Source organism: Antechinus flavipes, chromosome 2, assembly GCF_016432865.1.
Source record: "Antechinus flavipes isolate AdamAnt ecotype Samford, QLD, Australia chromosome 2, AdamAnt_v2, whole genome shotgun sequence".
NCBI lineage: Eukaryota > Metazoa > Chordata > Mammalia > Dasyuromorphia > Dasyuridae > Antechinus > Antechinus flavipes.
Window position 1 is genome coordinate 206,784,341 of NC_067399.1, and position 12,821 is coordinate 206,797,161.

The 12,821-nt window shown below is 37.8% G+C and overlaps 1 protein-coding gene across 1 annotated transcript in view; it reads right to left on the reverse strand.

The window, feature by feature from the left end:
• XDH (xanthine dehydrogenase) overlaps positions 1-12,596 on the reverse strand; it is a 66,934-nt gene extending 54,338 nt beyond the window's left edge. The window contains exons 1-5 of the mRNA XM_051976116.1: positions 12,239-12,596; positions 5,972-6,029; positions 5,228-5,324; positions 3,529-3,637; positions 248-374 (exon numbers count right to left, since the gene is read on the reverse strand). Coding sequence (XP_051832076.1) covers positions 248-374; positions 3,529-3,637; positions 5,228-5,324; positions 5,972-6,029; positions 12,239-12,316 — 469 coding nt within the window. The 5' untranslated portion in view covers positions 12,317-12,596. The remainder of the gene's footprint in view (positions 1-247; positions 375-3,528; positions 3,638-5,227; positions 5,325-5,971; positions 6,030-12,238) is intronic.
• Positions 12,597-12,821: the final 225 nt, after the last annotated feature.

Genomic DNA, 12,821 nt, shown 5'->3' on the forward strand with positions numbered 1-12,821 from the left:
ATCATGGTAGACTTTCAAATTATTGAAGACAGCTCTATGTCCTGTCTAGATATTCTCCTTCTTCGAAACAGTGGCTTCTCTTGTTCTACTTCACTCAGCACTGCTCATTTTAAGAGACCAACCTTAATATGTCTTAAATACACTCCCTGGCTTTTTTTTTTTTCCTGCAAGATCTCCAATTCCAAGTAATCCTCTTTGATACCTCCTCGGATTACTTTGGGAGTCAGGGTGGGGATGGGGGACAAACCTTGGAAAGCATTTTCAATTTCCTCCATCGTGGGCTCAGGATTGTTCCGGAGCAGAGTATACATGCTCATGACAATGCCAGGGGTGCAGAAGCCACACTGAGAGCCATGACTTTTGGAGATTCTCTCCTAAAAAAAAGAAAGTACAAATTGTTGGACCAATAAAAGAAAAAGAAGAAAAAACAAAAAGAATTGTTGAACCAGCTACCCCACCCCAAGGCTTTGACCAGGGCTTAAACAAAGTCATTTATTCAGCCATTAGAATTTATTATGTTCATGGTAAATGCGGGGAACTGGAGGAGATACAAAGTTTAGATAAGGTGGAATTTCTGCCTTCATAGAGTTCCATTAGGGGAATGTAAAACAAATGTAGACCACTATGATACAAAATGATACATCATAAATGCATGAGAAATTCAAAGCAATATGCTATGCAAAGTTCAAAAGCTGGACGGATTGTCTCAGAATAATTGGATTCCATCTCTAAAGATCTTTAAGTGAAAACCCAATAGCCCCTCATCAGGTATAGTATATTGAAACATTTTTTTCCAAGAATGATTGGATTAGTTGCCCACTTAGGTCTCTTCCAGTTTTGATTCTGTCCAAATGGGAAAGTCAATGCTGTTTGAGACATAAGGAAAAAGTGCCAGTGAACTTTAGGAAGATTTCTACATAAAGTGAGTACATATTTTAGACTAGCTAGGACAGTATTGATTTTAAGAAAAAATATATTTTAAATATACTTTTTTAAAAGAAATTTTCTTAGAAGACTTTTCTTAATTTATTTCCCCCTCAAAATATGGTTATACCCAGTTATTCTTGTATTTGTTCAGTTGGTTTTCAATTGTTGAACTCTGTGACTTTATTTGGGTTTTTCTTGGCAAAGATACTGGAGTGGTTTGCTATGTCCTTCTCTAGTTCATTTTACAGATGAGGGTCCTGCCTTATGCCCAATCAGCAGAAATTAAGGAACTATGTCATTAGTTTGTTTAACCTTAATACCAATGCCATTTTCCTCTTAATTGTGGTTATTCCAGAAAAACTGGAAGAAAAGTGAGAAATGGGATTTTTGTTAACAGGTGTTGTGATAAGATTGGACTACCTTGCCTTTTGAAGAAGTTAGGAATAAGAACCTTTTTCCCTGTATGAGAACAGTTGGTAGGCAGATTATCAGGATAAAAATTTTCATTCTACCTTTCACCCACTATTTCAAAATAAGCAGAAGTATTCATTAGTTCTTATATCATTCCTATGAATTACATAACTGAGTGGCATGCTGTTTTTACTGTTAAAGAAATTAACATTTCTGGAAGTGAAGCAATATCCTCATAGACATTCTGTAAGTCAGTGGCTGACCCAAGGAATAGAGCCTCCTGAAAGGATGTTAGCCACAGAAAAAGGGGTTTGGGGACTTTTAATGGGAAAATGGAGGATTAAAAGTAAAATGAGGCATATTAATGTTTTGGATCAAAGAGTTATGAAAGTCTAGAGGTAAAGGGCGGGGGCAGAGGGAATCCTAGGACCTAGATTCTAGATATGAACCTTACATTTCTGGTGATATTGGAAAATAATCACTTAACAATTCTGTACCTCAGAAATAGTGAGAACAGTTTTTGGTGCTTCCTTATTTCAAAGAGGAATTTATTTATGTTACCCTACTTGTTGTTTTCGTTTGGTTAAAGAAAGACTTCCCCACAAGCTACAACATTATGCCCTTTGCACCCCCTCCATTGGGAATAAACTTCGTTTTACTTTTCCATTAGAGTGAAAGATTTAATTAGCTACCAATAAGTCAACAAGCATTTGTTAAGTATTTACTGTGTCAGACTCATGTAGGTACTAGGAATACAAAAAAAAAAAAAAAAAGCAAAACAGGTCTCTGAGCTCAAAGAGCTAGAGTTCTTTGGAACTCTAGGAAATAACTTATAAATAACTAGATGCATATGAAATTAAGAGACAGAGAAAGAAAAAGAAAGACAAAGATAAAGATAGAACAGAGACAGAGAGACATACACAGAGACAAAGATAGACAAAGACAAGGAGAAAGAGAGACAAAAGCATACACACCACATGCAAAGAGAAAGGAAGAGATAAAGATAGAGAAAGAAAGACAAGAAAAAGAGACAAAGTGCATATTACATATACACATATATGTGCTCATGTGTATGTATATACATATATACACATGTATACACAAATATATCCATATATTCACAATATATGTGAATGTACTTAATTATCTATCAGTTGTATCCTCCATATATGTCCTCCATGTTTTTTGAGGACTGCTCTGATCTTTCTTTATATTTCTAGGGTAAGCACTGTCTGACTTTTAGTAAGTGCTCAATAAGTGTTTTTTGACTAATTTAGAATTATAGATTTAGAGAAAGAAATTACATTAGAATTCATTTGATTTGTCCACATCTGTCATTTTTACAGATATAAAAGCTGAGGCCCAGAGAGTTAAAGGGACTTGTCCCAGGTGGCACAGATTAGTAAGTGGCAGAACCAGGGACTGAGCTGCTGACAGCCTCTATTTCCAAAATGCATCGAGTTTTCCACTTAACTGTCCTGTATACCACATTTATTTGTGTTTGCATAATAGTCCATAAGGACAAGGATAAATTGTGGCTTCTCTAAACTTTGCAGCTTGTCCCATTGCCTACCTCAATGTTTAAAATGTTTGTTGATTGAATAAACAATATTTTGTAAAAGTAATATCCTTTCCCTTCCTTTTTGGTTCAGAAGATAATATCATGGGAAGCCTTGTTGCCCATAACTACCATAAGCACCAGAAGAGAAAAAAGGTATCATTTCTAGCACTTAGCATGGTACCAATACACAGTAGGTACTTAATAAATATTGATTAATTCATTTCTTCCTTTTCTTTACCTCTTCTTCCTCCTACTAAAATGTTGGGCTCTCAAGATTTTTGTTCCATAGGGAAAAATGGACTCAAGTATGACTTCCTTCAGCCTCCTAGTACCCACAAGAAACAGAAAAGAATGCTTTCTATATTTTATAAATTCAGCCCAGTGATATATACATCAGAAAGCAGGATTAGATACAAAGCCCAATGTTTGTAATGTACTTAGACCTGATGTCATCAAGGAGCACTTCCCTTACAGAGCTATGGAGTGAGCTAAAGACTTCTGAGTTGTTTTTCAACTCTGAGAATCTGTCAAGTCAGGAGTCCAAGGTATAATTCTCTGCAAATTTGCTACTGCCAAAAAGTATGCTTTTTCTTCTCTGGTTTACCACCCTCAGCACCAGCCCAGCTCACCTGGACAGGATGCAGCCTGGTCTTGGTACTTCCTATTCCTTCCACAGTTGTCACAGCAACGTGATGTAGGGAACAGATAGGGGCCAAACAGGCATTGGCAGAAAAGTGGCTGGAAATCCAAGTAAAGGATAGTAGAACTAGAACTGGGACAGACCTCAAAGTTCACATACCTCAACTCTCTCATTGTACAAATGAGGAAACAGAATAGACACATTATATGACTTAGTCAAGATCACACAAATTAAGAGTCTGAGGTAGGATTTGAACACAAAATGTAGGTCCCCTTCTTTTCATGGCATTACATCACATATTCTTTCATAGTCTCCTTCCTTTCCTCTGTCTCTTTTTCTTTTTTTCTCTCTCTTTTCCTCTTTCTCTCCCTTTCTTCTCTCTCTCTCTCTCTCCCTCTCCCTCTCTCTCTCTCTCTCTCTCTCTCTCTCTCTCTCTCTCTCCCTCCCTCCCTCCCTCTCCCTCTCTCTCTCCCTTCCTCTCTCTCTCTCCCTCCCTCCCTCCCTCCCTCCCTCCTTCCCCTCTCTCTCCCTCCCTTCCTCTCTCTCCCTCCCTCCCCCTCTCTCCCTCCCTTCCTCTCTCTCTCTCCTCTCTCTCTCTCTCTCTCTTCCTCTCTCTCCCTCCCTCCCTCTCTCTCTCTCCTCTCTCTCTCTCTCTCCCTTCCTCTCTCTCCTCTCTCTCTCTCTTCCTCTCTCTCTCTCTCTCTCTCTCTCTCTCTCCCTTCCTCTCTCTCTCTCCCTTTCTCTCTCTCTCTCTCTCTCTCTCTCTCTCTCTCTCTCTCTCTCTCGTTTTTCTCCTTCCCCTCTCTTTCCTTCTCTTTATCTGTTTTTCTCTCTCCCTGTCTTTCTCTCTCCCCCTTTCTCAATCTTTCCTTTCTCTCTCCATTTCCTTCACCATCTTTCTTCTTCTAGCCCCTCCAGTATTTGGCTTCTTCCTTTTCTCTCTTCCTTCCTTTTCCTTCTCCCTCCCTTTTTCCCCTTCTTTCTTTGCTTCCTTCCAAAGATCAGAGGTAACCCCAAAATAACATATAGCTGTTACAGTATCTTAAAGTTGGAAAGGGCCTCAGCAAACATCTAGTAGAGGGGAACCCAATATCTCCAAAAACAACATCTTTCACTTTGGTTTGTCTGATTATTAGGAAGCTTTGTCTTAAGTGCCTCAGATACATACCAGCTGTATGACCCTAGGGAAATCACTTAACCCTATTTGTCTCCATTTCCTCATCTGTAAAATGAACTGGAGAAAGAAAGGACAAATCACTCCATTATCTCTGCCAAGAAAACCCCAGATAGGATCACAAAGAGTAAGATGTGTTAAACAAATGAACAGCAAAGAATCTGTTCATTTATGACTTCTACTCATTGGTCTTAGTTTCATTTTCAGGGCCAACCTGAATACTCCTAATCCTTTTTTCTTATGACTGTCCTCCAAATGTTTAAAAATAGCTTTCATGTCTGATCCCATTCCCAACACACAGATACACACACACACACACACACACACACACACACACATCCAAATTGTCATCTCCAGACTAAATATCCCAAGTTCCTCCAATCAATTCTCATGCATGTATAATACCACAATAGTGAGACCCTTTATCATCCTTATTGTCCTTTTCTATTGTGGACACACTCATATATGAAATCACATCTGAGCCCTGGCAGTCCCATCAATAAGTAAAGGATACACAATTTTATTCTGGAGCCGATCATACTTGGACAGCATTACGGTGCAGGCTCCACAGCCACCTTCTCCACAACCAAGTTTGGTCCCACTTAACCCCACTGGGAATACAAGAGTTAAGGAAAAGGAGTCCCCAATACAAAGGAATCTTTTCTGTGATTCAGCCCCTGGACATGCTTGAACAGAATAGCGCCTTGAGGAGTCACCCACTCAGGTAACATAGCTAGAACACTACTTTATAAGTGTCCTATCTTTTCTAATATAGGCAAGGAAGAGAGCCAAACCTCCTCATTAATATTCCTGCTATTAATCAGGGATGACTCACTATTTCTGGAATACAACAGGAAAAGGGCCATCCCCATTTCATAAAGGAAACTGAAAGAGAAAGTGTCCTCAGCCAGTTCTGTAGGACACTGGTACAATCTCTCCAGATCTATAACCAGATGTAGGCAGTTCTGTAGCCCCTCTCCACATGAAGTTTGGATGGTCCCAATACAATTGGAGCTAAAATGAGATTTTAGAGGTTATCTGGCTTAAGCTAATTATTCCCAAACCCCAGTGTCCTCTACCTCCACATCTGACCATTTTTCAGGACAAAAACAGAAAGGTTATCACTTGCTCAAGGACACATAACTAACCAAAAGCTGGGACTAGAGCTCAGGTGTCACCCCTGCCCCATCCTGCCTCCCCTCAGAAGTCTGCTATCACCCTCTGAAGGCTAAGTCTCTTCTTTGAGCTTTGAGGATACATTTTCTTCTCAGATAAACCAAGAGTGTTGTCTCTGGATCTGCATTCTTTTCCACCACCTAAAAAAGAGGGAAAGAAAAATATATCACATTGAGCACTTAGGAAACTTATAATGCTTTTTTTTTTATTCAACAGCAATTCAATATGTATTAATCTCCTATTTTGTATAAAGAACTGTGCTAATCACTAGAGACAGAATGGCAAAAATGAAATAGTACTTGTTTCCAAGAAACCTATGTTCTATTGATAGGATATAATATGCAGATCTAACTAAGAGAAAAATTAAAGTGAGTGAGGGTACAACACTAGTGGAAGAGGAAGGAGAGAGAGAGAGTTGGGAAGGCTTCAAGGAGAAGTGCAAATAGAATAAAGCCTTAAAAGAAGATAAGAACTTTGAGGGGCAAGACAAAGAAATCATTCTAGGCAAGGGGCTTGAGGCATGGAGGCATGAGATAGGGTACTGATTTGGGGGAGCTTCTGGTAGTCTAGCTTGGTTGTGATAAAGCAAAGTTTGCAAAATGAAGTAGTGTGAATTAAGGCTGAAAATGTGGGTAGGAGTCAGAATGTGGAAGATCTTACATGTCACACTGAGACTATTTTAAGCCTATAGAATATGGGGAGCATCTGAAAGTTTTTAGTCAAGGGAAAGACCTGTAGGAAATTACAGGACTAGCATTCAGGGATTTGCAGGAGCCAGACAGAATAGTTCATGCTAATCATTAAATTTTTTGGTGTAGGAATGTCAGCTACAACTCAGTGCTTGAATTATTGTTTATTTGATTGTCTAGCCTTAAGAAAGGAATAAAGTATTAATAATCCAGAATAAACTTTAAAGTGCATAGGAGAGCCCGTTGTTAAACATTTACTATCACACCTCTGTGGAGACTGTATGGAAAAAGGGTGAATTGCAGAGGTGAGAGGCTGGATGCAGAGAAACCAATTCAATTGCAATAGTGTTAAATGAGAGGTCATTGGAGCTGAATTATAGTGGCAAGTTTATGAAAAGAAGGGGAAATGATGTGAGAGATTAACAAGATTTGTCATTTGACTGGATATGGGGCAAGTGGGGGTAGGGGAAAGAGTCTGCTGTCTCTCACAAGAGTTTGCAAAGATCATTGGGGCACAAGAAGTCAAGTTAAAACTAGTAGAATGTCTCTAAAGGGTCATAGAAAAATTAACATATTAAATAAATCTTAAATTCTTAATACCAAATTGGCTCATGATGCTGAGCTTTCTGCAGCATTTAAAATTATGATATTCTGCTCTAGACTTGCTGCTTTGTTTAAAGTCCAAGTTCCTGCTAGGCCACACCTACAAATTGCAGGAGTGTCAGATAGCAATACTGGGAAGGATGCCAACCTAGCACAATTATAAAATCATGGATTTAGAGTTGAAAGAGATCTTAGAAGTCACTTAGAATTATATCTTCATAATTTGACTTTAATAAATCTCTGGTTCTGTAGGAAATGTCCAGCTTCTGGCCTACAGAAGTACGGCTTTATTAATGATTAGGCATTACAATCAGGCAGCAATTTTAGGAAAGGAAGTTTAAGTCTAGCATTTTGGGAAGGCATGTGGTAGAAATGCTTAATAAGCTCATTCTAGGTCAAAAACTTGGTTTGTCCTGTGTTTGAACTCAGGAAGTCCAATGCATTATGCCTTATCAGCTCACTCCTAGCCTACATCGATACCCTCTTGAATACTGATCCAATCTCTAGGTCCTCTTATTCATCCCCCTCACCATTTTCAGATTAATCTTCCCTAAAGCACCATTTTGATCATAATGCCCTGCTCAAAAATCTTTAATTGCTTTCCATTTTACCAATCAAATCCAAATTCTTTAGCCTGACATTCAGGCTGTCTACATTGGATCGCCAGGTTACCTCTTCTGATTTAATTTCCTATTAGTTGATTACATGAAAGCTATACTCCAAAACCAAGGTCTAACACTCTCTGAGCACAATTCATACTTTTCCAACTACAAGCCTTTATTAATGTGGTTCTGCTATATGAGATACCTTTTCCACCTAGGAAATTCCTACTCATTGTTCAATGTCCAACTCAAACTATCCCTCTTCCTTTATAGCTTTCCTGAATAATTTATCCTGCTAAAAATATTTTCTCTCTTCTCTGAAAAACTCTGTACCATTCTGTAGCATTCATCCCATATTGCTTTTACCATGGGGATCTATGTGTTCAAATTACATAGTCAACAAGACTAGAAACTATATCTTTTAGACTTTTCTAGATTCCACTAGCATAGAGCTACACATACAATAAAAACCCAGATAGCAAATTAATGAAGGAGGAATCTGAATTCAGCTCCAGCCTCAGACACTAGCTATGGGAAAATCCTTGGACTTGCTTTAGGAACCTTAACCAATCTGACTCCAGTGCACTATAACTGATAAAAAAAGATTTCTAATTCCACGACTCCCCCCAAGTATCTAAAACTTCATGAAGGAGAAATATTGACTAATAAGAATCATATTTGTCCTGAAATTGCAGAATTTGTAATTTTGTCACTGTGAGTATCCCCTCATCCTCAAATCATCACCTCACTTTTACTTAACAGACAATTATTTAAAGTGGCTATGGCCAAAAAATCTTATCCTCTTATCAGCAGATTCCTGGATGTTACTTCTCTGAATTTAACTAGGCAATATGATAAATGACTGTCTATCACCCATTCTGACCTTGAAATATTTCCAGTTTTATTGGACCAAACATATTGTATGCCTCAAAGAATTTTGGGAGGGAATTTATTTACAAATAGATGGATAAATAATTATTCCAATATAATTAGTTTTCTTTGTATTCCTATGCATTTTGTTCCGCATGCTTAAAGCCATCCTTCTGTAAAGAGTTCACTAGACTGCCATAGAGTCCCTTTCTTTGTACCCAAAGCATAGTCACAGGATAACCTGCATGCCATCATGAGGTCACAGAGTGACCTAATTGAGGAATTAAAGCAGCAGCTGGCTCTTAAGACATTTATTGACAGACAACTAGGATAGCTTTGAAACTAACTTGTTAAAATTATTATACACTTTTTAAAGTATAAATTAAATTATATATATATAAAGTATAAATTAAAGTATAATAATAATAAACTGTGTTTAATAGAGTCATAGCTTCATATTTTTTCTGTTCTATTTGCCATAGAAATGCTTTCTTCTTTGATGTTCATTAAGTAGAAAATTTTACAAATTATTCTTTATTTTTTAATGTGTAAAAAAGCAAAAGGAAGGCTAAAAGGAAACAAAAACAGAACAGTTTTGAAAATTACTCACTGAACTTATTATATATTTAAAAGGAAAAACAAACTACGTAATTCCACTTCACACTAGAAATGTTCAGTTCATTTGATGCTTGTTATATTCAGCATTTAAAAAAATTTTAAGTTAAAAAAAGAAATTTTACATTAATTTCCCTGGTCAGACAACACCTGGAATATTATGTTCATCTCTATGTGTCTTATTTTAATAATGGCAACCATAAAAGATGCTCAGATGAGAATAATCAGGTTGTTTACAGGAAAGGACACTGTGCCACGAAGGATTGACTAAATCTTTGAATTAAGACTCAGAAAAAAAGAATACTTAAGGGAAGAAATGATAACTGTCTTCAAGTATTTGAAAATTGGTCCTGGAAAAGACAATATGTAAAGGGAAGAAAACAAATATTTTATTAAGATATTCCAAAGACTGTGTTAAGATCTTCATGACAACCTAGGGAAGTATATGCTATTTTTATCCCCATTTGATAGTTGAGGATACTGAGGCAAGCAGAATTTAAATTGACTAGATGATCTGAGAGATCCCTTCAACCTCTATGATATCTAGACATGCTTGCAATCTTTCTTCATTTGGGGATGAATGGAGGAAACCAGGAAGCTATGTGTCCTCAGAGAAGCATTCTCATTTATGATAGTGAGGCAGCACACCTCCACATTTAAAAGGCAGGACTCCTTTGCATGTGTGATTACAAACAAGGCTGTTGTAGACATTTTATTTTGTAAAAAAAATAATAAAATAAAAATATAAGTATATGTTTGTATTATGCAAGACAATTCATTTCTTGAAAGATTTCTCAATATTAGCTATTATCTATGGCTAATATATTGCAATGCATTTATTATATAATATATATTGTCACATAATTTATTATTATTTACACATGCATATGTACATGCATATGTATAAATATGCATGGATATATACATACATCCACATATGTGAATATGTGTATATACAAGAATATATATATATATATATCACATTACACACACACACACACACACACACACACACACACACACGACAGTACATTTATTTTCTTGGAAACAGCAAAGGCAGCCAAATCTCCCTTGCTTGGAATACCCCCACATCATTCCCTCTCCTTTAAATCCTACATTTCCTTCTCAAATCAGTACAAGAACTACCTTCTACCTGAAAAGTTTCTCCTCCTTCCTAAACTTGGTATTTAACTTGTAATAATTCTTTATATTCTTCATATGTACGCGGTGGCTCTTCTAATAGGAATATAAGACCTTCTATTACATTCTTTTCTTTGTATTTCTAACACATAATAAGTACTATGACAAATTTTTGATTGCTGTAAAACAATACTCACAACCTTGGGTATATGGGTGCTATTATGATCCCCATTTTACAATTGAGGAAACTGAGGCAGACAGAAGTTATGACTTGCACAGAGTTATATAGATAGTTATTTCCCTTTCAATATTTAAATATTTTCAAATAAACATTAAAACATAGACTGTTCCCAAAGGTTTTATATATGTAACACTCCTGTATATATACATACTATATAAGTAAATGTAAATAGGGAACTATTTCAACAAAATCCACATTTTCTGACAGATGTTCTCATCTGTTCAGAGAAACAAAATAAGGAATATACTCTATGAAAAGTAGTGTTAAGCTATGGAAGGAACCCAGGATCTGGAGTTAGAAGAACTGGTTTCATTTATAACTCTGGCATTGCTTAACTGGATGACTTTGAGCAAGTCACTTTTGTAAAAATAAGAATTTGAGATAAGATGATTTCTAAGATATCTTCTATCTCCAAATCCTATAATCTTCCCCCCCCCCATCTCTCACCCCTCAAAGAGAGGAGATTAGATTTCAGGCAAAGGACTCATGGTCTTTCAACTCTATGATGTCTCAGTCTAACTCCATCCTGAGTTTTCCTAAGTCATGGTCTAGTTCTGATCTTAGGCTCATCCCAACTTTTTCTGCCAACCAAGAAGCTCATGGTCCCAAAAGCTGCAAAAGAATCAATCTTTGAACTTGGTGGCATGTTGTAGGCAAGTAAGGACTGCCTTTGGAGCAAGGAGAAATGAGATGAGGAGGAGACAGAGAAAACTTGTTCTTTCCTCTCTCTCCAAAATAAGAAAAGACCAAAGGAGAGAGAAGATGGGTGCATCCCCAGTTTTCTGATTGGTTGTATAAGTGGGCAAGTAGCAAGAAGCTTGTAGTTGATGGTGATTCTCCAAAAGGGAAAAGTTCTTAGTTAAATAGACCAGCACTGCTCTGTAGTAAGCTTTCTCTAATGGCTGGCTAGGACTCCACTCTAAATGTTCCATAGAGAGTCAGGCTTCATAATTCTTTTGCTTTCACTTTTTGAAAACAAGGACAATGTTTTCAAACCCAATCTAAGAACCTTCTCTGCTCCCCCTTCATTGTATGCATCCATAAAAATCTAATACACAGATATATACATTCACAGGCATACACACACATAATCTGTTCAAGCCAGCCGCCTTACAAGTCTAGGACCTCTTAGAAACCTTTAGGATTTAGAACTAGAAGGACTCTAAGGAATCATTTTGTTCAAATTTTTCTTCTTACAGGTGGAAATACAAAAACCTCATTGCTGATGAGATTTGTTCAAAGTTAAGTCAGCAATAAGGATAGAGTAAGGATTTGAATCAGGATCCTCCGGAGTCTCACGGGATGCAACATCCTTTTCCACTACCCTGACTGCACAACAGATTTGTTTACAACATGTTCTTTTCCTCCCAAACCAACTTCCTGTTTTTATTTTATTCTCCCCTCCCCAACCTCCCCCAATGTTTTCCCCTGTAATGCAACCCAGAAAAAGTTAGACTTCTTATAAAAACTTAACACCACTTCTGTAAGCATGAAAGGAGAGAGAAAAAACGTTCGACTGAGCTGGCTCGCGCGCGCACACACACACTTTTCTGATGAAAAACAGAGCCAAAGGTCAGAGCGTTGCTTACCTTTTTGCCGTTGACAAAGAAAACCAACTCACTGGGTGCCATGATCGTGGGCTGAGGTTCCTGTGCTGTTTGCACCATCAAGTCACCCCTCACAGCTGTCTCTGCTGGGTCGCAGCAGAGATACCCTGTGTCCAGATGTAATTTAATTTAAACAACGAAAAAAACAGCCAGCGATGAACAGGCACAAAAAGTCCTTGGCAAAAGCCTCTCCAGTTTGCATAATCTCCACCAATCTTACACAGCCAATGACAGATCCGTCCGTGTGTCAGAAGAGTTTCTAGGAGACCACATGCAAATATTGCCAGAGCAAGCCCCCAACACAAGGCGGATTTCTCACTTTCTGCCCACACCTACTCCGCTTTATCCTTCCTCATCTCTTTCTATTGTGGGGCGGGGCTGAAGGTGGGGCCAAAGAGGTCTCCCGGACGGACGAGCCTCATTCCAAAGTGTGATTGCCCACTCTTGCCGGCTCCTTCGGAAGCACAGACTCCACCCCAGTGTCAACCCGAGCGAGTTCTTCTTTCCCTTTTCAAGCATGAAGTAGATGTTTATTAAAACGTTGTCCAATTAAAGAGATGATAAC